Consider the following 22,219-nt stretch of genomic DNA (forward strand, 5'->3'; position numbering starts at 1 on the left):
GTAGTTCAATGTCTCTACCTTCCTACTCGATCATTATGGTCTATGAGTGTGTGTATTATCTATTACTAGCAGATATGCCTGTGCGTTGTAATGGGAGTAAAAATCATCGCATGCCCTACCAAGTAAATAATGATTTGATTTATGGCCCGCATCACCTATTAAGAACAAGAAAAACAATTTTACCTTGAGCTAGACCATCTTTACAAAACGGATAAGAAATGTGTATGCATTATTCAGTGTGCAACTTCCTTAGTTCTATTCCGGCCTCCACTATTTTAGGCGCTATCCACTCATATGTCCGGGCGAACCCCTGCAACGACACACGCCAAAACAGCCCTCCGGCGAAGAACGCCGGACGGAGGTAGAAGAAGATGAACAGAGGACATTTGATTATGGCGAAGAACGCCCCGGCCGTCGAATGGCTTGTATGTTGGCTTCTATTCTACTCAACTGGCTGATCCATACCATGTCAGGCTACAAACCTGGAGACGCACACACGCGAGAGACCACCGGAGACTACATCTTTCTCCTAGCTACTACTCTCTCTGCTACATGCGCACACAAGCACAAAACTCTTTATACACAAAGGTGCTTGGCAGTTTGGCAGGCACGCACGCCCCATCCGCCACAAAGTCACGCACCCACTAACCGGCCTCATTGCATGCACCAACAAACTCACCCGGCTAACAAACTCGATCCAGCTAACAACCAACGCATGCATAGCTACTTGCACGCCCATGCACAATGCAGCCGCCGGCGAACACAGCCACCGCCGGACTCGCCGCCGTCACCGTCGTCACGCGCTCCATGTACAACGTCGCCGCCTCGCTCTTGGCATTTTTCCCCGCCACCGCCACAAGCTGATTGAATCTTTTGACGGCACGCATGTAGAGCTACTGCACCTAAACTGATGGGCTTGATCGATTCTGGTGGTAGAAAAAAGGCACTTCTGTGGCACTGCCTTGCAGCCGTCCGGTCGAGGAAACGGGTCAATAGATGGACGTCTGTACCATAGGCGGGCATAGACGGTTGGCACTCCGGCGAAGGCGGGGTCGTAGAGGGACTGGAGGTCTTTTTATGTAGTATGTAGCAAAAAGGAGAGGGTTAAGGTGGAGATCATGTTCGTCATCCCTCGATGACGTACTCGAGCAGGACACAGCCGATGCTTTCTGATCCGGGACGTAAAAAAAAAGGCTAACCGAAGAAGGACGGATAGGAGAGAAGAAATAGAAGAGATCTCAGCCGTTAATTTTTATGTTTAACACAAAATCAACGGATATAAAACGATGATGGATGGAGAACAATAAAATCTTCCTTCCTTATATTATTATAGGTAGAGATAGAGAGTAGGTCCCATGTATGTACAATCAGGTAGGTCACCATGGGTGCAAACAAGACTTACCCCTCCTATAAGAACGCGGACGGTGTGGTGGACAATGGATTCTACCAATTAGTAATCCACAAGTACAAGGACGGCCATATCAAGTGATTCATCAGCTCAGTCGTGCCCGCATCATAGGACCAGCCCGCCAGCCGTGGAGTGGCAACAAAGGACGTCGATCGATCGACCACCGCACCGTACCGGCATGCGGTCAGTACGCCTATCCTTTCCTTCCCAGGCTGTCGAGGCGGGCACGAGGCTCCCCCTTGTGTACGTCCAGGGCGGTTCCTTCTACAGGGAGAGTGTGTTCTGCCGGACTCGTACCCTCATTAGGCCAGTTCCCTCACCATGAGTCTAGGGGGCTCATCGTGTCCGTGGAAGCACCAGAATATCCCATGCCGACGTCCTACGACAACTCATGGGCCCTAATGTGGGTTCTGTCCTTGTACTATCCTTGTGAGACCGGGTGTGTACCGGTTAGTTTGCAGCATGTGCAAGTCGGGTGTGTTGACGACAACCTCGGGCTCAGAGGGTGAGGACCATCACTTCCACCTGTATGCCCCCTTCATACGTGCGACCAGCAAGAAGCTTTTGCAGAGCATCCTGCGGTTCATAAACCATTGCGTCATGTTGCCGCCGGGCAAGGCGATACGAGAGGACTCGACCGAACCTATGCTCGGCATGCCAATATTTTCTTGAAAGGCATACTAGGCACGCAGAGCACAGGTTCGGCCAAGCCCTCTAGGATCACCATGCCCTGTGACAGCAAGGTGGCGTGATAATTTATGAACTGCACGATGCTTTTCAGAAGCTTCTTGCTGGTTGCATGTAGAGGGGCATACAGGTGGAAGCCATGGCCCTAGCCCTCGGATTTAACCATGGTGACCCTATCGTCAACACACCCGCACTTGCGCATGGTGCACATATACTGGCGCCCCCGGTATCTTAAGGTGTCCTCTGCAACTACCACCACACCCGCTTACCATTAGAAAATGTTTTGTTGTTCTAGAAAGTTTGAAGTTCATACGTTGTTTTATATAGAAGAAACAAAAAAGATAAAAGTCCTTGTGCGAATCGCAATGCCGAAATGGATGGCTAGATAAGGAGGTGCACCTAGGCCTAAGCTCCACAACATATTTTCCGAGTAGTAACTAGCAGTACGATACAACATACACACCAGCCCAAGAATCCAAAGTGTATAAATTCCAATCTTGCCATATATTTCGCCCTAGTATTTGTAAAACTTTCTTATACATTTATTACTATTTTTAAGTCGACGAAGCACTCAATTAATTACAGAATATGTGGATGCTGAACGCAGGACATGTTGTTTGGTGGACCGGACAATGTGGGCTTCACCATTGAGTGGGCAATGGCAGAGTTGATTCGTTGCCCTCACATTCTTCTGCAGCTGCAACGGGAGCTCACTGACATTGTGGGGCTTGACCGGCTGGTCGATGAATCGGATCTTGGCAAGCTACCCTTCCTTAAGTATGTCATCAAGGAGACACTCCGGATGCATCCTCCAATCCCGGTTGTCCTCGGCGGGACCACCAAAGATTGTGTCCTCGGTGGCTACTCAGTGCCCAGGGGCTCTCGTATCTTCATCGACGCATGGGCAATAAATCGTGATTGCGAGACGTGGATTGACCCTGACACATTCCGGCCATCGAGGTTCATGCCCAATGGGGAGGCCATCGGGCTCGATCCTCAGGGAGGTTCCGACGAGTTCTTGTCATTTGGTTTTGGAAGGCGCTCATGCCCAGGGCAGGGGCTTAGCCAGCATACGGTAGAGTTTGCTGTAGCACAGCTCGTGCACGGGTTCAACTGGAAGCCACCCGATGGCATGAAACCGATGGAGCTTGACATGACCGAAACGATCGGTGCCACTGTGTCACGCGCCACACGGCTAATGGCGGTGCCCACACCCCGCCTCACCTGTCCTTTGTAATATTTCACTATCGACCTCTCGCCGTGGTGCACTATAGGTGGAACTACCAATCATGAAACTATGTTTCAGACTTCAGATACAAACATGTAATACACCAACTATAGACCCCAGACTATTTGGATTGCCCTTATTGAGGTCATCTCCCTTTCTTTTCTCATCATCTCATTTAGTGCCGAGTGCTTCAACACCCACCAGTAATGGCAACCATGTCAATGTTTAGAACCTTTGAAGGTAGCACCCATGCAGGGCGCTTATGTATTTGTTTGACTATTTACGTGTGTATGTAATAAGAGATAATTCCTCGCATAAAAAACAGTTAGAGGTAGTGTGCACATACGTTAATTGTACATGTGGTCTTGTTGGCATTCATATTGATCTAGCTATACACGTGAATATAATGACCCGGTTTGTGGCACACTGTACAGATCACTACACATCTGAATAGTATTACCGAAGAGAAGGCTATCAAACGAGCCTGAAAATGTCTACACGAGAGTCTGCTGGCCAGTCTATGTTTGCACCCTCAGCCTCCACAAGAGTCTGATGGCAACGTCGCGGGTGCAAGATGCTCAGTGTACCTTTACCTAGCCATAGCCATCATGGCTGCCTTCGGTCTGGTGGTGCTTTATTTCTCCCATCGGTCTGTTTACTGACGAGAGCAATAGGCGAGCGAGCGAGTGAGAGAGGAAGGTAGCTAGGTATGTGCATGGGGAAGGGGACGAGTTGGAAGATGTCTCCATAATATGGCCCCACTTTACATATCGGGTGAAAACTTCAATCCAATCGACTTCCAGCTCAAAACATCACACCCAATAGCCGGAAATTAGACGAGAAATAGGATTTTTTTTCCAAAACATTACCACGCGTCAGATTCCTCGAAGAAGAACTCCATGCCATCCGGTATGATCCACTCTGGTCGACTGCCCAAACACGAACACGCACCCCTTAATGTTCGTCGCTGTCGCTGAACGGCCCCAACAGATACATTTATTCCCAACCAACCACCTGCACCAGCCCGCTTAGTGGGCCAAATTCAAAGCCGCGCAGACAGAACATCTCGTTCACACGAGGCAACACCAAAATCGTAGGCCCATGTACAAATCATGAACACAAGTAGGCGACACCATTGTATATCTACCAAATAGAAGTCGTATATAGTAAACAGGGCAGAGACCACGCATCACGATGCCAAAACGAGCGACGCAAATAGCAGCCTCCGTCCACCAAAACGCCCTTCTCATCGATAGACAGATAGATAAAAATTGCTTGTATTTTATTCTGAATGAAATGGCACATATTTTCAACTTATATGTTTATTTTGCAAATACACTTTCAACATAGATGATCGGATATATCATCTACTACTAATAATTACTATGTTTCATATTGTTGATGCACTTAATGCAGTGTCCATCACGATGGGACGCTTCAACGACCAGGCACTATTTTTGGTAGGGATTTGCAACAGTGACGCGAACCGAAGAGGGCCTCTGGTTGCCCTGTCTGGCTATCACGTCTAGTGTTCCTGACGCTCTTACTTGTACCTTAATCACATGCATAAATAGTTAGAAAATGCAGACCTCGTTGGCCCTTGAATACTCATCATGCGGAGGGAAGTTCCACTTAACTAGCACATCTCTCTCTCTCTCTCTCTGGCCATGGCCCGTTCTTGAACAAGGACGCCCCCCCCCCCCCCCCCCCCCCCCCGGCGGCCGCCCTTGGAGTACCCAGACACCATCTCCACCTTGCCGCAGCACTACCTGGGACCACAGACTATCAAACCTGTTAGTTGTGTTGGAGAACAAAATCTTAAAAAACAATCGATCTATCTCACGTGAGAGATTGCCGCAGCCATATATTAGAGACAAAATAGGAGCCCACACCATCCAATCTAGTTGTTCAAATTTGTTGCGGTAGAGATCTATGGTAGGGATTGCACCATCCTTAGAAAAAAACATTAAAAAAAGGCGCTAGAAAAGAGAGCACACACCATCAAGGTGTTACTTGTTCAAATTGCATTGGAAATAATAGTCCTTTTAATCTGAGCCATAACATGTTTTGTATTTTCTCCTTAAAAACGTGGAATCTGTATTTATTCTCATGTGAAAAGAGGAGGTAAGAGAGACCATGTTAAATTTCTCATGAAAAAAGAAAAGGTGGCAGTAGGAACTTCTCCTAGTGTGTTTGCACGGTCAAAGAAAAAATGGCAGGAAAACGTCCCTGCTATTCTTCGCCGGATGTATCAACCGCGTTACCAGCCGCCTCTCATCCATTCTCAGTGGTGTGGGAGAAAGGCGAGCCTGGGACCCATGGCTAGGGTTCCTCACCTTTGGAGAAGTCTAGAAGGGTACATTCTCCAACGGATTGTAATGCGGTGCTCCCTCAAGAGAATCAGGTGGTTTTTCCTCCAAGGGATCATGTGCATCATCCTCCAAGGATTCAAGTCCATTGTTGAACTTGAAAGAATCATACGGTGGTGCGGTGACGGTAAAGAAGATATTGAATGAGGCAAGGGGAGGAAATTTGGACTTCTTCGCCGGGATGAACACCATTAGTGAAGCGACACACACGAATCTCTTCAAACTTAAAGGTTGGTGTTGCATGGATATTAGCCGGAACATGCTCGATTTGATGTGCGTGCGTTGCAAGAAGAGAAAGGATTAAGAGCTCTTACTTGTCTATGAGCGCGTGCCTAACCGCAATCGACGCACCACCTACACGAGATAGAGCAACCAATACAGTGGCCAACAAGGTACAATATAGTATGCGTACGTGTGCATTTTATTTATTTATTTACTTTATGAGGATTAATGATGCATTATGATATAATTAACATTGTAACGGAATCAAGTACTTACATGCACTTTCAAGGCTTCAACACGGCATGCTAGTAATAAAATATACTAATATGCTTAGATATCACATCGACATTCCGACGATTCTTCTTAGCTTTTCGACAACAAAAAATTGCTCGAAAATAACACTTTTTCCTTTTTCTTTCTTCCGCGAGAGGCACGGCCGTTTTTCTACCGCGTTTTTTTCCTGTTGCGAGAGGCACGGTTTTGCTTCCATGGAATCATGAACCTGTGTATATAACTATGTGTATATGTCTCTCCGGTACCAAATCATGAAAGACATTGGCTCTGCCTTGTTTACCTCCACCACGACTGCTCCCCGTTTCATTCTGCATAGAGATATCAAACCAGGCAACATTCTCCTAGACAACAACTTCAACGCCAAGCTTCCTGACTTGAGGCTGTCGAGGATCCGCAACCAAGACAACATGAAGCTAATGACCACTGCTGTTGGGACCGAAGGGTACATAGATCCAGAGTGCAGGAAAGCGGGGAAAGTCAAGTTCAACCTTAGCTCAGACATGTACAGCTTGGGGATCGTCCTCTTGGACATCACGTGCACGGAAAGTACAAGGAGCAAGTCTGGGATCTGTATGTAAGTGGCAGGGTGATGGAAGCTGCAGATGACAGGCTACATGGTTGTGGCGACTCGGACATGAGGCAGATGGAGTGTGTGGCTATCCTAGGGCTCTGGTGTTGTCATCCTGACAGTAGAAAGAGGCCTACCAGTCAGGAAGCAATGGAGGTCCTCGAACGTGGTGTGTCGTTGCCTGACCTTATTGACCTGTTGAACACTACTTCGGTGCCCTCCTTAATGCAACAAGATACCTACACTACTAGTAGCTCCGGCCCACAAGCATCTATGTCAGATGAAAACCCTTTTGGTGAGCGGCATGCATGACTTCTGGGGGTTGCATCGTTCAGATGCAGAGGCCGGGGACAAGCCTCCTTTTTTTAAAAAAATGACTTCTGGGGGTTAATAATGCATTGCATAGTTGCTTCTCTCATCTACTTAATGTGTTCCAATAAGCGTCATGTTGGTATGGGTTTACATTCATGCCAGATTGGCCATATGTTGTATGGACGTAATATAGAGTTACGTGTAACACACTGTGTGTATGCATTTGCTTTGCATTCATGTTGGTTTGCTGATATATAGATATGGATGTAATAAGAGGTTATGTGGCACATACATCGTACGTGTGGTCTTGTTTGCATTCATATTGGTTTAATAAAGTTGGTTAACTCAGTAATGGAACTCAGTCATCTCCTTTTCTTACTTCCTGCGTCAAGAAAGCATGCAACTCTCATATAATTTTTGAAGAGGTCGAGTTGCTGCAATGCAAAAAATAGTCATATTCCTAAGTTGTCAAAACAAAAATTAAGGACAGGAATAGCTGGGGGGTTTACCTGCAGCGAACTACTGGTTCCCCATGGGGGTGGGGAGTAGAACCAGCGAACCAGGTCATGATGACCAATACAAGCCCTGCCCCTGACTTCTACTAGGCTCGACGATTTCTACTAGGCCTTCTTTCAAAAAAAATGACAAATTTTGAAAACAAAAATGGTTCTTCTGTTCACATGACAAAATTAGAGAAATAAGTTTGAAAAAAAAGCATAGCAAATTTCCATGATCCAAAAACGAAAATAAAAATAAATTACCTAAACAGGAAGTACCTACAAAATGTGGCAAATAAAAACAAAAATCTAGTTGCCAACTCTTCTACAATCACTACTGGGAAATTCATTTTTGCTGAGTGTCAGCGTCTGTGCCGAGTGCATTTCGTCCGGGAATCGGCAAACATGTCTTTGCCAAGTGTCATTGAAAAAATACTAGGCAAAAAGCAAAACTCGGTAACTGGAGCTTTCCCGAGTGTCGTGGACAAAACACTGGGCAAAAAAATAGTTCCCGAGCGCTACACTGAGCAAAAGGGTGTCTTTTTTGAGTGCTACACTCAATAAAAATGGGTATTCGCTGCGCAGCAGTGTTTTTGCTGTCGAGATTGCATACGACCTCGGATAAAGATGATCCAAAAACCAAAGCTTTTCATTTTGACAAGGCGAATAATTTTTATGTTGAGCACCTTTCATTTAAGGCAATCTTAATTACACTTTTTGCCATGACAAAATATGGTTTCAACACATGGCCTCTGCAAATGCATGGAAAAGTTTGCAAAATTAGGTTGAAAATCCTATTTGTGATCTTTAGTCTATGTTAGGCCTTGTCCAGGAGAAGGGGAGGAATTTCAAACATGATGATACCAAGATTGACTCAACCCCAAACATTAAGTTATCCAAGGAAGAATTGTGGTTTCGAGAGAAAACATGTCACCTTTGCAGGCGTGCGACCGCTGCTTCATCCTTTGGCCTTGATTTTTTTTAAATACTCAGTCGGTACCGTTACATGATCCATGTAAAAATTGGCATCTTTCGAGGTACGTTATCTATATTTAAGCAATTAAATCCATTTGTAGGTAATTATAACCTTATTCCATCTTCAGAGACCGTCGTCGTCTCACCTTCCCGAACAGGACACAAACACTAGCAGAACTCGAAGAAACATCTAAAAACATAGCCCTCCCGCTGGCAAAGGCCAGGATCCACCGTTCCATCGTGGCCCTAAGACCGCCGGAGACGAGGCAGAACGGCTGCAGTGCTGACGGGAGGTAGAGGACCACTAAACTTTTTTTAGGGAAGAGGCGGCTGCTTGAGGAGGCGGCAAACTAGTATGCTTTGGCGCAGAATTTCCATGTATTGAATAATGTAGGTGGCGCTGTTCTTTTATTTTCAAGGTTACTAATTATTTCCATATAGAAGATCACACTTAGAAATGTTTTGACCAGAAAAGTTCTAGATGGTCTTACATTTTGGATCGTCTAACTCAAGGGGGGAAATAAAGATTGTGTGGGCATGGACAATGTCTTTAAGATGTAATTTGAGTCTTCAGCCACTGGCTTATGCTGCAACATATGTATAACGGCCAACCAAAACAAATGATATTTCAAGAATACTTCTCGAGACAAATCTATGCACCTGATTTTTTTTGTAGCTCAGGCTACATGGTACCCCTTATCTTTGCCATCCAATTATGCATCGCGATCTGTATAGACACATTTGTCTTTTTTGTTTCTCTCAAACGACACAACATATAAACTTCAAATTTTGCAGAACGACAATACATTCTAACTACAACCTGGGAAAAAACATTCAGATTTTTTCATGCAATTTAAATACTTGAAATAATATTTTTATTCAAAGAAAATCTCATTTTGTATATTTATATCAGACCAAAAAATCTGAAAGTTTTTTCACACATTGATGTTCTAATGTTTGTTCGATCTGCAAAGTTTGAAGTTCATATGTTGTTTCATTTTAGAGAAACAAAAAAGAGAAATCTTGTTGTTGTTAGTTAGTTGGAGAGTACGGATCTCAAAGCAAGGCTGGAGGGTTGAGGATAAGAGGTTCCATGTAGCCTGAGCTACAAAGGAACTTTGTGTTTTTTTTAAGTTTTTGATCTATACTAGATAGTAAAAATGATATCGATGGCCAAAGTATTTAATGTTTTAACTTAATGTACGTAAAAAGTGACACTTTTGTGTGAACCTCAGGGAGCACAGCAGTATCAGAATAGGACGTCCATTTGTTTGTACCCGACCGAAGATGCTTCCTTCCCATTGCCGTGCTTGACTCAGATAGCCACCAAGTCTTCCTTGTCTCTAACACCACACAACTTGCAGCTGGTAGGTGGTACGTAGTGTTCTCCCAAGATGCCAAACGAGACTCAGTCATTGTGTTACTGGCCGGTTTTTAGGAGAAAATGAAGGCCACAGCAATATGCTACACAAGTTGAGGCGCACAACTTAGCCACCATGGACGCGTGTGTATGTTTGCAAGTGTAAACTCTGAGAGGAGATTGCCGCATCTTCTCCGACGAATCACTGACCCGCCTGTGCCGCCGGCACCATCGACCTCCCACCGTGGTTCGCCTTGATCTCAGGTGAGCCTCTCACGACCACACCAGTTGGCTTAACACAGTCCAGTTCATCTTCACGGCGCAGATATCCCAATAGGAATCTGAATTTCGGGTCATGTTAATTTCCTCCGATCCGGCAACCAGCCATGACACTTACTTAGAAGTTAGAACTAGTTTAGACCAATCCCATGATCGAATTGGAGTCATTACAGGGCAGGCGTGTCAGATTGAATTTATTTTCTATGTTACTTAGCTTGCGTTCCAACTGTCTCCTTCACCCCAGAAGCTGTATATATGCTCGATCTGTTAGTAATGTACTGCATGCGAATTAGTATTCTTTTAGCACCAAGAGAACAACAGTAAAGGAATTATATTGTCCTGTAGCATGCTTATTTCACCTTTCCGTTGTGGTAGGTACGTTTATGGCAAGTGCTTGCTACTAGCAAAATGTATTAATTAATAGTTTAATTAACGCATCACTTGATTCATTTCTACAGATGGACATCCAGGAGATAATCAGGAAAATATCCAGCCTGCCCACCAACCAACAGTGAGGCATCAACAACTCTTGAGAAAGTAATGGCTGAGATTGTGCTTCTTCTAGTAATTGAAAAGATCGGAGTAGCCTTGGCAAATGGAGCAGCACATCAGGCCGGTACACAGTTTTCCAGGTACGCGACCCGACTAATAGAGCTACAAGGCAGCATGGGTCGCGTTGTTAGGGAGCTTCGCATAATTCATGATGTTCTATGTCAAATGGACATTCGAAACCGCCACAATCAAGTGTATGAGGGCTGGTTGGATGAGGTGCGGAAGGTAGCACATGGGATGGAGGATATGGTTGATGAGTACATGTATCAAGTTGGTCGGGAACATGATACTGGGTGTTGCTTTTACCTGAAGAAAGGGCTTAGAAAACCAAGATCTCTGCTTTCATTGAATCAGATATCTTCCAAAGTGAAGGAAATAGAGAAAGACCTTGCACACCTGTCAGAGATGAAAAACAGATGGGTTCCCATGATAAACAATGAAGATACTAGCAGCTTGAATTACATGATCAAGAAGTCTCAAGATCTAGCAATCATCTCACGTTCCCTTGATAACGAAGATCTAGTTGGGGTGGATGAAAACAGAGGAAAGCTTGAGCAGTGGTTGGGAAGTGATGATGTGGAATGTTCCCTGATTACACTGACAGGAATGGGTGGGCTTGGCAAAACAGCTTTAGCTTCAAATGTCTATAGGAAAGAGAGAGAGAAATTTCAGTGCCATGCATGGGTCTCCATCTCTCAAACTTATTCTAGAGAAGATGTCTTGAGAAATATAATCAAGGAACTATTCAAAGATACAGCCAGTGGTCCATCAAACATTGCAGCTATGGACATCACAAGCCTTCAAGAGACATTGAAGAGATATCTAGGGGAAATGAAGTATTTGATCATATTAGATGATGTTTGGACCCCAGATGCATTTGAAGACTTGTCTAGGTCACTTGTTTGTAATGGTAAGGGAAGCAGATTGATAATCACAACACGACAGGGTGATGTTGCTGCACTTGCTTCTCAAGGACACGTATTAACACTAGAACCTTTACCAGAAGATAAGGCTTGGGATCTTTTTTGTAAGAAATCTTTTCCAAAAGAAACAAACCATCACTGTCCTGAGGAGTTGAGGCTTTTGTCCGAGGAAATACTTAGCAAGTGCAAAGGATTGCCTCTTGCTATTGTGTCAATTGGCAGCCTCTTGCATGTGCGTGAGAAAACCGTTGAAGAATGGAAAAGAATAAATGACCAATTGAGTTGGGAGATACTTAATAACTCAAGGCTCGACCACATAAGGAATGTGTTGCATCTGAGCTATATCTACCTTCCAACACACTTGAAAAGTTGTTTCCTGTACTGCAGCTTATTTCCAGAAGACTATCTTTTCCATAGAAAAAAGCTTTTACGACTATGGATGGCGGAGGGGTTCATGGTGGAGATGGGTGCCAGCACATTAGAAGAAGTGGCAGAAAGCTATGTTAAGGAGTTGGTCAATAGAAACATGCTTCAACTTGTTGGAAGGAACTCATCTGGTAGGATGAACAGATTCAGAATGCACGATATCATACGTGAACTAGCTGTTGATTTGTGCCAGAAGGATCGTTTTGGTGTTATATATGAGGAGGATAAATGTGGGGGGTCTCTTCAGAGAGATGGTCGTCGATTGGTAGTGCACAAACTAAAGAAGGATATTCAACAACCATTTTCAAGTATACACGTACTTCGAACTTTCATTACACTGGAGAAAAGCATGTCCTCATTCCCTCTATTGCCTCTACTATCTGAGAAGTCAAGATATATGACTGTGCTAGAATTAAGTGGTCTACCCATCGAGAAGATTCCAGATGCCATTGGGGATCTTTTTAATCTCCGATATTTGGGTTTGCGGTACTCAAGAGTGAAGCTTCTCCCTAAATCTATCGAGAAGCTTTCAAATTTGTTGACACTGGACCTTTGTGGATCTGACATACATGAGCTGCCTGCAGGGATTGGCAAGCTAAATAAGCTTAGGCACCTATTTGCTGAGAAAAACATTATATCAGGACGAATACAAAATATTCGATATGCAAGAGGTGTATGCTTCCCTATTGGGCTTGGGAACCTAACAAACCTGCAGACTTTGCAAGCGTTGGAAGTGCAGGAAGTGGATGGATCCATTAGACAACTAAGGGAGTTAAGGCAACTAAGAAGCTTGAGGATATGGGTCGTGAAGGGAATATTTTGTGAACACCTCTGCGAGTCTCTAGTTCAGATGCAATTCTTGTCCAACCTAGATGTGAGTGCGAGTGATGAGAATGAGGTTCTGGCGTTGAACGCCCTCCCGCCTAGCCTGCAAAAGCTAAGTTTGGGCGGAAGATTGCCGGAAGGGGCATTGTTGGCGGAGTCTCCTCTCTTTCAAGCCATGGAGCAGAACTTGTGTTCACTGCATCTATCCTGGTCGCAGCTGAGAGAAGATCCTTTGCCATCCCTTTCTCAGTTGCCAAATTTGATGGATCTATGTCTCGACAAAGCGTACAATGGAGAGAAGCTGGAGTTTCTCACGGGGTGGTTTCCCAAGCTGAAGAGCCTTTATTTGTGGGACATGCCCGACCTGAAGATGCTAGAGATACATCAAGGTGCCATGACAGCTCTAGAAACACTAGTACTAGGCAACCTAGAAAGCATGGTGGAGGTCCCGCCTGGCCTTGAGTTCCTCATGCCCCTCCAGCTTCTAAGTTTCCGGGAAATCACCCGTGACTTCCTGACGTTGCTGCGCGAAAGCCCTGAACTTGTTGGTATGCAGTGGCAGCACACTCTCCGCGACGACGACCAATGATCCCTGAATGTGTATGTAGGTCGATCGCTCTCAACTCTGTGTCACAACTACTTGCACCACTTCCTAGATTTACTAACGCCTTGCTGGCTATGCAGGTCGCCGCATGGAGAGGAAAGAGGATCATGCAGTGGATCTGCTCAAGACACATGTGTTCATGTACCGCGATATTCAGATTGCAAACCTATTTCGTTTATGGCTTTCGAATAACAAGGCACTTGCTCGTGTCGTAAGATGGAACAGCGCTGTGCCTTTACGCGTTAATGCTTTCAAATATTGTATGTATTCTATTCGTGTGAGCTTGTAAACTATAATCAATACTGTCTATTCCTGGTCTCATGAGTCATGACTCAACCATTTGTGTGTAACAATTTTTCCCAGTGTATGGCATTTTTATATATAGTTATATTCATCTACAGATCTCACTCTCAGCAATGGATGCCCTATGCATAGAGTATAAATGATACTAGCATTGATGAGAATGAGGAGGAATAGAGGTCCATACTTGCATTTTTCATGTGAAAAAGCTTTCAGCCTAGCTATACAATGAGTAGTGTCAATCAACTACTAGTAGTTTGCAATGACGATCTTGGCCATATCTGAGGCGGATATCCCTGAATGAAACAGCGAGCCGTGGCGTCAAATTCCTGTTCCAGTTGTTGCTAAGATTGCAGAATCGTGACGATAGTCATGTGTTTGAGCATTATTGCAGCAGCTTCTGCACATACATAGTAGTATCAAGTTACAGGATAGGACATTGGCAGGTGACCAGGGACGCTTAACACTATTTATCTATTGGGTAGGCTGTGGAGGGGACAAATAGTTACCCAAGATAGCCTTATCTTTTTTCCATCTTGTTAACATTACAAGATAGATGTATATTCTTGTAATCGCAAACCATTACAAGATAGATGTATATTCTTGTAATCACAAACGAAAAGACGAGGCCTCGACATATATATGGAGTGTACTTTTCCTTATTAACTTTATGGTCACATAAGAAATACCACTGTTTCCATTTCCATTTTTTATCTCCCTCAGTACAACAGATTGGTCAGGGCAAGCCACCTCAATGCATCTCTAATAATATTCTGTGCTCAGCCCTTCCAAGAAAAAATATCAACCAAACGTTTGTACAATTTGTGCATTTCAAAATTCATTTCCTTCTCTTTTTTTCCTGTAAACGGACTCTCGATGACAAATCGGTATATAACTTCCGCAGAAAGTTGCATCTCTGACATTCTCAAAACGGCAAGGTCCTTGTCAGCCGGATGTGCTCGAGGGTGCGCTTCAAGCCGTACTGCTGAACAACTCGGTTCCCAGCCCTGAAACCATCCCCGTAGGCAACGGAGGTGTCCGACTCGGTCTGGTGCTTGAAGAAGTCACCGAGCTTCCGCTCGAACTGAGACCTCCCGCCCTTCTTCGACGATGTGGATGACGAAGAGGATGAGGATGTCGACGCGGTGTTGCTGCCTGATCCAGCCATGATCTCCGACTCGATCCACAGGTGGGCGAGGACTTGGCATATGCCCTCTTCTATATCTGGAGTGAGCGTGCGGTATCCTGTGAATGCACGTACTCATTAGCATGGAATGTCCATCTTCCTTACTCCATTAGACAGTAGATAATAAAGTGATATAAAAAGCTGATGCAAACTATTCTTGGTAGATAAATCAGTATTGATTGTCTTGTCATTGCCAATATACTTATGGTTGTCGACTTCTCGAGTGGAGATTAACATTAATTGGTTAAAAGTCTCATAGCAAGATAACACGGCTTCAAGCCCAATAAATCTAGAAGTAGTTCAGTAACCTCAGTTGCTAATTCTTGGTTCTAAAGGTACATGAATGTAATACTCCATATAAGGTTTTGGCCCTGACTTGTAAAGGCTTTCTAAGCTAGAGAATCACTGCTTCTGGTAGTTGAACTAACCCTGACATTTAGTTTTTACTGTAAGCAAAGCACTAGCAGATTCATTACTAAATATACCTTTACATGCTAAAATAGAAACCATGTACCAAAGAGAGCATAATCAGCAATAAAGTGCATAATAATTCCACTGACGTAAGACCGGTTGTCCATTGATTCAGGCCGGGACTCTCTTCCCCCATTTTGATTACCTTAGAGTAACTGTTTAGTGAGAACAAAGATGTGGTATTTAGTAGGTTATATTCTGAACTCCGACTTTCAGTGTACTATAAGTCAGTACGCTATCTTATTAGTAAAAACACAATAACCAAATACCACAAGAATCATAGACAACCTTTAAGTTGCAACCACGCATGCATCATCTCATGAGCTAAAATTGAACCTGTCAACAATCTGCAAGAACAAGAACTCATTAGACTCGCAAAGTCATGTCAACACATTCAGAGTTCATCAGGTTCAAACAATAAAAGATGCAGATGATGAGACAATGATTCTTTAAGTAACAGAAGAAGATCCACTGATGAAGCACACCACTAATGTTTTTGCTCATTAGCTCCCTTCAGTAAGTTTTGTTACCCAGAATATCTTCAAATAATCCATGTAATTCATATCTTTTTTTACAACACAAAAGGAAGAGTATACTGAATCAGTTGAAACAGAACTATTTTTAAACTGGAAGCTGCTGATTATGACATTGTTATTTCTTTACAGAGACAATTCTGACATTATGAAGCAGAAAATTAATGCTTCACCTTGGGAGACCATATAGAATGAGAATTGCAGTCACTTCACATCGCCGTGTCAACCTATACGGCTCTGTTATCATTTCCATAATTTTGTTTCCTGTCATTCTTGGTCTCCTCAATATCTGTACATTATTCATAGTCAAAACACAGCAGACCAAATGATGAAAGAACAAGTTATCTTGTGTTTGGAACAGTTCTCACCGTGCTGACAGTCTGTTCTTCCGATAAGCACAAACCTCTTGTTTCAGGAAGGTGGTGGTGTCCCTGGTTTCCACATAAACAATATAATTACAACTAATAGGATAGAGGAAACTGAAGAATTAATGGTAGTTCGGTTCAACAGACATACAGTTTTCTCTCCTTCCATTGCTTCATTTAAAGCCTGTCTTTCTACAAGAAGCAGAGGAACTTGTTGTTCCACTTTCATATTGAGACCTTCATAAAATTCCTGTATTTCGAGATAAAGAGGCTGGCACTCATTTGTATCCATCACTGCAGAGTCAAGGCACTCCAGGCAGAGTTTACGACCATCATCAAGCAATACATATCTTGATTCCCTTGGCTGACAAGTAAATGAACCATATTGGAATGAAGTGAGCCAAGATTTGGAGACAGCAACTTATCTAACCAAGTATGCTCAAGATAAAAACTCTAGAAGCAAACAAGAGTAGCTGAACATACCTCCATTCTTTCACAACTACAGCATCTTGGAGTACCATCCACCTCATGTGATGGACAGTATTTTTGTAACCAAAAAGGATGTGTCCTATATTTGATAAGGACGTTCATATGAGTAGGAATCTGAAGAAGAAGGAACCACAAGATGGTGCATAAAAATCAAAATTCAAAGCCGGTAAACAAAAAACTCCCACAAGATATCTAGAATTTTCTCACTGTCTACATGCTTCCAGGCTTACATAATTGTAATAAATGATGATAGAGGAAGCATTGCAACCATAAAGAAAAAAATCACTTTTGTAAGTAAACACATTATTTTAGGAAGGAAATTTGGTACTTATTAGATTTTTTTTTGCAAAGGTTGCCATATAAAATGCAGAACGAGAATCGTCTTATGCAAACAGATAAGAAAAGATAATGAAGAGATTCTTACAAATTGCTTGCAGACATCACATTTTGGATGAAAGCGCTCCTTGTAACAAGTTTTAGGAGAACTGCATGTTTTTGTTGGGAAAGTCAGTATACCAATGCAACTGCTTAATTAGTACACAAAGCAACAAAGAGCTACCTCATAATCACATATTTGCTGATTATAACTTTACAAGCATGGCAGCAAAAGCACTCTGGATGCCAAACACCTCCTATGCAACTAAGAAAACCTCCATGGCAATCTCATTGTGACATCCAGCACATGTCCTGAGAAAAGAAATGTATATAACATCAAATATAGTCACAAAGTACAGATAATTCCATAATTCCTTGCAATCACAGTGCTTTGGACCAACACAACAGTCTCCTGGCATGCTTTAAGAAACAAATTATACACACTCTCTTGTTTTGTTTACCAGGTATCTTGTTCTTTTCTTTTGATAACATCGGCAGATTTCACCCAGGGCACTTCATGTGAAGGTATAATTCACAGTATCGCACCCTATGGTGTCTCACTAGTAGAAAAAGGCCATTTGTCCCGGTTCGTAAGGGCCATTTGTCCCGGTTGTTGAACCGGGACTAAAGGGTCGTTACTAAAGCCCTAGGCCTTTAGTTCCGGTTCTTACACGAATCGGGACAGATGGGCCTCCACGTGGCCGATGCGGCGAGCCCAGGCAGGAGGCCCTTTGGTCCCGGTTGGTGGCATCAACCGGGACCAATAGGCGTCCATGCGTCAGCAACTGGCAGGAGCTGAGATTTTTTTTTTGAAAAGGGGTGGTTTAGGGGTTTTGGGGGGTTAATTTAGGTGTTTCATATATTGTGTTAGCTAGCTAATTAATAGAGAGAAGTGTCCTCTCTTATCTCTGTGCTTGGTCGACGCTACCTACTTTACGTATAGAGAGGACTTGACACGCTAGCTAGTAAGCAAATAAAGGAAACAGAAGATCGTCATGAACATATGCATACAGAGAGAAGTGATATCGACCACCTCTCCTTCTCCGAGAGATTGGTTGAAAAACAAGTTTTCGTATATCTATCCGACGCTACTGGTTACATATATACAATATAATTATCTCTTACCATATAATCTCCTAATTACATATGAACTCAGGGTCCACATGGTATCCTCCGTATTTATCGATCACGTGGTCAAGAAAGAATGCCGCCAATTCCTCTTGAATTGCTCGCATACGATCTGGTGGTAGGAGTTCATCCCGCATCCGAAACATCTAATTTGAAGAAGGGGGTCAATACATATATATATGAATAAATGAAACTCAACACAAATGATGGTAATAAAATAAAATTGTGAATATTATTATTTACACACTTCATATTGTTTGTCAGAGTAGCCCCGCTCACAGGTCGTGTGGCGGATGGACTCCCAAATGTAGTATCCACAGTAATTATTCCCGGCTTCCTGCCACAACCACTTTATAAGAAATAGAGGTCAATCAAACTGATTAGCAAGCATGCTATAAATGGTATTGATGAATCTAGCGCTTGAATCACTAGGAGATGCGCGGAACATGCTAGTAGTACTTACTTTCGGGTGTCTAAATTGCAGCTTCTTCAGCAGTCCCGAAACTTTTGAGGTGAATTTTGTCCAAACCCTGCCAGGCAAAGAAAACAATTACTTGATATCAGGAAATGAACAAAGTTGCCGATATGGTGCGATAATGATCGATTTAACTTACTTCTCGAGCATTTCAGTCATGTCTGCATACTTCTGGGGATCTTTTCGTCTCGAGTCTAAGACGGTTACTAGTCCCTGCTCAAGCTTAATCTCTAGGAGAATATAGTGGAACCTGCGCACGCATGCATAACCCATCAATTACATTACTATAACCTGGACTAATAAGGGAAACCGAATATGCACAAGACAGTAACAATCACTTGAAGTTGTAAGGAAAGAGTATTATATGTTTGTTTTCATTTATTACCAACGGTCGTAGCAAGTTGGCCTCGGTCTCTCTGACCTTAAATTCAACCGTATATGCATCTATGAGATTTGTGTTAATGAACCCAATATCACCGATTTGTCTTTTCTTCAATTCGGCGATCTTCAATCTGCATAATATAGTGTGGATAATTATAAATACATGCAATGAAAGAGCTGACCTACATATAGAGACTTAATGACAGAAGTAGTACTTACAGACAGTAGCAAGTGACCGTTAATTTATCGAGGGCCTGTTGATTGAAAAACTGGAAGAACTCCTCAAATGGAACATTCAACAGATCAATTCCAACGAGGTCATGCTCCTCTTTAACTCTCAGCGTCGAAATATTGCTCCCCCCAGACTCTCTGCAGGTTTTCATGTACCAATCATAGAATATTTGCATCATCGTTGTTAGAGATCTTTCATCTTTGACGAGAGGCTTCCCGTACTCGTATCTGTGTTTGTCCACCTCCAAGAAATCATAATGTACATCGTCGGGCAGATAATCTCCAAGATTGGTATAACTGGGCACCATCCTCGGATCATTAGCGACGATATCGCTAGACACCTTGAGCGGGCGGCACGATTGGTTCGCTTGTTCTCCGAGCTGGGCAATTTTTTTCCCAGCTCGTCGTTCTTTTAACCTTTGATCACTGATAGTACTTCCCGACCTCTCCGCTTCGATAAATGACCTTTCAATAATGCGCTCATAGTTTCCTTTCGTCGGAGACTTTGGTGGTTTCTTCAGGGCAGCCAGAGTGCGCTTCGCTTTCACCGGATCTATCTTCTCCTCCGGTGGTGGATGTTTCTTTGCTTTCACCCCTTAAAAGAAGTTCGTCACTTCGGCTCGCACGATCTTCGCATTTTCCTCCAGGGTCCTCTCGTATGGTAACTGCTCTGGAGTCTTCAGAGAAGGACCGAATCTGTATTACCTCCCGCCTCTAGCTGTACTGCTAGACGCCGGAGCAGACGGAGCGGCTGCAGCTGTCTTCTTTCCTTTCTTACGAGGCGGAGGAGAAGGACTACGACGCGCCGGAGCAGCCGGAGCGGCGGCGGGTCTCTTCCTCCCTTGCTGACGAGGCAGAGAAAGAGGAGGCTGGCTGCTCGGGCGCGTCGGCGCTGGCGGAGAAGGAGGCGGAGTGCCGCCACGCGTCGGAGAAGGAGGCTGAGTGCCCTGATCACTCACCGGAGGAGGAGGCGGAGGAGGAGGTGGAGTGCCCTGACTCGCCGGAGGAGGAGGAGGAGGAGGCGGAGGCGTCCAGTTCGGAAGGTTGATGAGCTCCTTCCGCCATAGGCATGGAGTCTTCAGAGAAGAATCCAACTGAGTCTCCCCTTCACCCGTAGGGTGGTCAAGCTCGAGGTCCTCAAATCCGTCCGTTATTTCATCCACCATCACCCTAGCATATCCTTCTGGAATCGGCCGGCAGTGATAGGTTGCGCCAGGTTCAGGAGGTGCAACAGAGCCAACAGCCGCCTTGACTTTCAATTTCATCCATTGCGTCATAAGGTGGCAATGTTGAGACTCCGTGATAGCATCCACGGGGTAGCTAGCAGGAGCCGTGGAGACATGCTCCTGATGAAGCAGCTCGGTGGAAGCCACGCTGCTTCTCCACTGTGATGGCGGGGTAGCTTCGGGGGAAGCTTCGGCAGGGCGTTTGCTGCGATTTGCTTCTCGTTCCTCTATCGCTTGTACCCTTGCGTGCAGCGCCTGCAGTTGGGTATGCTCCACTTTCTTCCTCCTCTCCTGGCATTTGTAACCGCCCGCGTCCGGAAACCCAGCCTTCCACGGAACGGAGCCTGGTGTGCCTCGTGTCCGTCCAGGGTGCTCAGGATTCCCGAGGGCCATTGTGAGCTCGTCGTTCTCTCTGTCTGGAACGAACGTCCCTTGCTGCGCTGCATCGATATACTCCTGAAGCCTCGTGACGGGTAGTCTCAGTTGCTCGTTCGTCCAAATGCACTTCCCTGATACAGGGTCCAAGGTTTTGCCAACCCCGAAGAACCAAGTCCGGCAACGGTCTGGCCAGTTCAATGTCTCTGGTTCGACCCCTTTATCAACCAGGTCATTCTCAGCCTTGGCCCACAACGGCCGGGCTTTGACGTAGCCACCTGACCCCGTGCGATGGTGAAGCTTCCTCTTCGCAGCATTTTTCTTGTTTGTTGCTGACATCTTCTTACTCTTGTTCGATGTCTTGTGGGCCACAAATGCGGGCCAGTGATCTCTGATCTTCTCATACCGGCCGGTGAATTCTGGTGTCTTTTCTTGGTCGACAAATGATGTTTTCAGCTCATTCTTCTACCTCCTGAATAGTTCTGCCATCTTCTTAAGAGCATGAGACTTGATCAATTGCTCTTTAACTGGCTTCTCCGGATCCTCCTTTGGCGGTAGGGTGAAATTTGACTTCAGCGCCGTCCAAAGATCATCTTTCTGCATATCGTCGACATAAGACACCTCAAGGTCTTCCTTCTTAGGCTTAAACCATTGCTGGATGCTGATCGGGATCTTGTCCCTAACAAGAACCCCACACTGAGCAGCAAATGCTTCCTTTGTCCAGATGGGTTCAATCGGCATGCCATCGCGCGCGATTGCTGTGATCTCAAACCTTTCATCCGAGCGCAACTTTTTCTTCGGGCCTCGTCTCTTTACCGAAGTTGTGCTCGATCCGGATGGCTAGAAAAAAGAAGAAAGACGAGAGTTAATTAATATGTGTACATACCAAAACAATGAATGCATCAATTAGCTAGTCAGCACAGGCTTAACTAATATATATACCTGGCCGGACTCGGTTCGGTCACCGAAGCCGTCATCACGGTCTCCTTCTTGCACCGGCATTGGGTCACCGGAGCCATCATAATCATAGCTTGCTTCTTCACCCTGTCCTTCCAGACCAATGGTGTCGTTGAGAAACGACAAGACGACATCACTTCCTTTTGTGATTATGTCCCCCAACACCGCTTCTGTTGCTTCGTCTCGGGGGTGCTCCAT

General features: G+C 44.5%; 3 protein-coding genes and 2 pseudogenes across 5 annotated transcripts; 3 read left to right on the forward strand and 2 right to left on the reverse strand.

The window, feature by feature from the left end:
* The first annotated feature begins 2,234 nt into the window (after positions 1-2,234).
* LOC109748071 (cytochrome P450 84A1-like) lies at positions 2,235-3,469 on the forward strand. Its single transcript, XM_073507683.1, has 2 exons — positions 2,235-2,321; positions 2,703-3,469. The coding sequence occupies exons 1-2, from the start codon at positions 2,235-2,237 to the stop codon at positions 3,330-3,332; spliced, it is 717 nt and encodes a 238-aa protein (XP_073363784.1). The 3' UTR covers positions 3,333-3,469.
* A 2,945-nt stretch (positions 3,470-6,414) lies between these two features.
* On the forward strand, positions 6,415-7,088 carry LOC109748068 (L-type lectin-domain containing receptor kinase IX.1-like; annotated as a pseudogene).
* Positions 7,089-9,898: 2,810 nt separating this feature from the next.
* Positions 9,899-13,879, forward strand: LOC109748063 (disease resistance protein RPM1). Of its 3 annotated transcripts, none has more exons than XM_020307122.4 (3): positions 9,899-10,184; positions 10,658-13,529; positions 13,610-13,879. In XM_020307122.4, the coding sequence occupies exon 2, from the start codon at positions 10,740-10,742 to the stop codon at positions 13,512-13,514; it is 2,775 nt and encodes a 924-aa protein (XP_020162711.1). In that variant the 5' UTR covers positions 9,899-10,184; positions 10,658-10,739; the 3' UTR covers positions 13,515-13,529; positions 13,610-13,879. The 3 variants fall into 3 exon arrangements, with proteins under 3 accessions (XP_020162711.1, XP_020162710.1, XP_020162709.1); XM_020307121.4 differs by having other exon boundaries at positions 9,904-10,184; positions 10,658-13,533; XM_020307120.4 differs by having other exon boundaries at positions 9,904-10,184; positions 10,658-13,525.
* A 587-nt stretch (positions 13,880-14,466) lies between these two features.
* Positions 14,467-17,437, reverse strand: LOC109748072 (protein DA1-related 1). Its single transcript, XM_020307129.3, has 8 exons — positions 17,433-17,437; positions 17,298-17,358; positions 16,868-16,987; positions 16,536-16,748; positions 16,388-16,450; positions 16,193-16,308; positions 15,775-15,833; positions 14,467-15,074 (listed from the first exon to the last, which is right to left on the reverse strand). The coding sequence occupies exons 1-8, from the start codon at positions 17,435-17,437 to the stop codon at positions 14,755-14,757; spliced, it is 957 nt and encodes a 318-aa protein (XP_020162718.3). The 3' UTR covers positions 14,467-14,754.
* A 99-nt stretch (positions 17,438-17,536) lies between these two features.
* Positions 17,537-22,219, reverse strand: LOC109748067 (uncharacterized; annotated as a pseudogene).

The sequence above is a fragment of the Aegilops tauschii genome, chromosome 2 (assembly GCF_002575655.3).
Source record: "Aegilops tauschii subsp. strangulata cultivar AL8/78 chromosome 2, Aet v6.0, whole genome shotgun sequence".
Taxonomy (NCBI): Eukaryota; Viridiplantae; Streptophyta; class Magnoliopsida; order Poales; family Poaceae; genus Aegilops; species Aegilops tauschii.

What these genes read in the sequence shown, in the direction of transcription:
- LOC109748063 (XM_020307122.4), top strand. Translation starts at nt 10,740, where the DNA reads ATGGCTGAGATTGTGCTTCTTCTAGTAATTGAAAAGATCGGAGTAGCC.
- LOC109748071 (XM_073507683.1), top strand. Translation starts at nt 2,235, where the DNA reads ATGGCCCTAGCCCTCGGATTTAACCATGGTGACCCTATCGTCAACACA. An exon ending in CACATATACTGGCGCCCCCG is followed by an intron (nt 2,322 to 2,702) that starts GTATCTTAAGGT and finishes TGCTGAACGCAG; the next exon opens with GACATGTTGTTTGGTGGACC.
- LOC109748072 (XM_020307129.3), bottom strand. An exon ending in CAATGGAAGGAGAGAAAACT is followed by an intron (nt 16,451 to 16,535) that starts GTATGTCTGTTG and finishes TGTGGAAACCAG; the next exon opens with GGACACCACCACCTTCCTGA. An exon ending in AAGAACAGACTGTCAGCACG is followed by an intron (nt 16,309 to 16,387) that starts GTGAGAACTGTT and finishes AATAATGTACAG; the next exon opens with ATATTGAGGAGACCAAGAAT.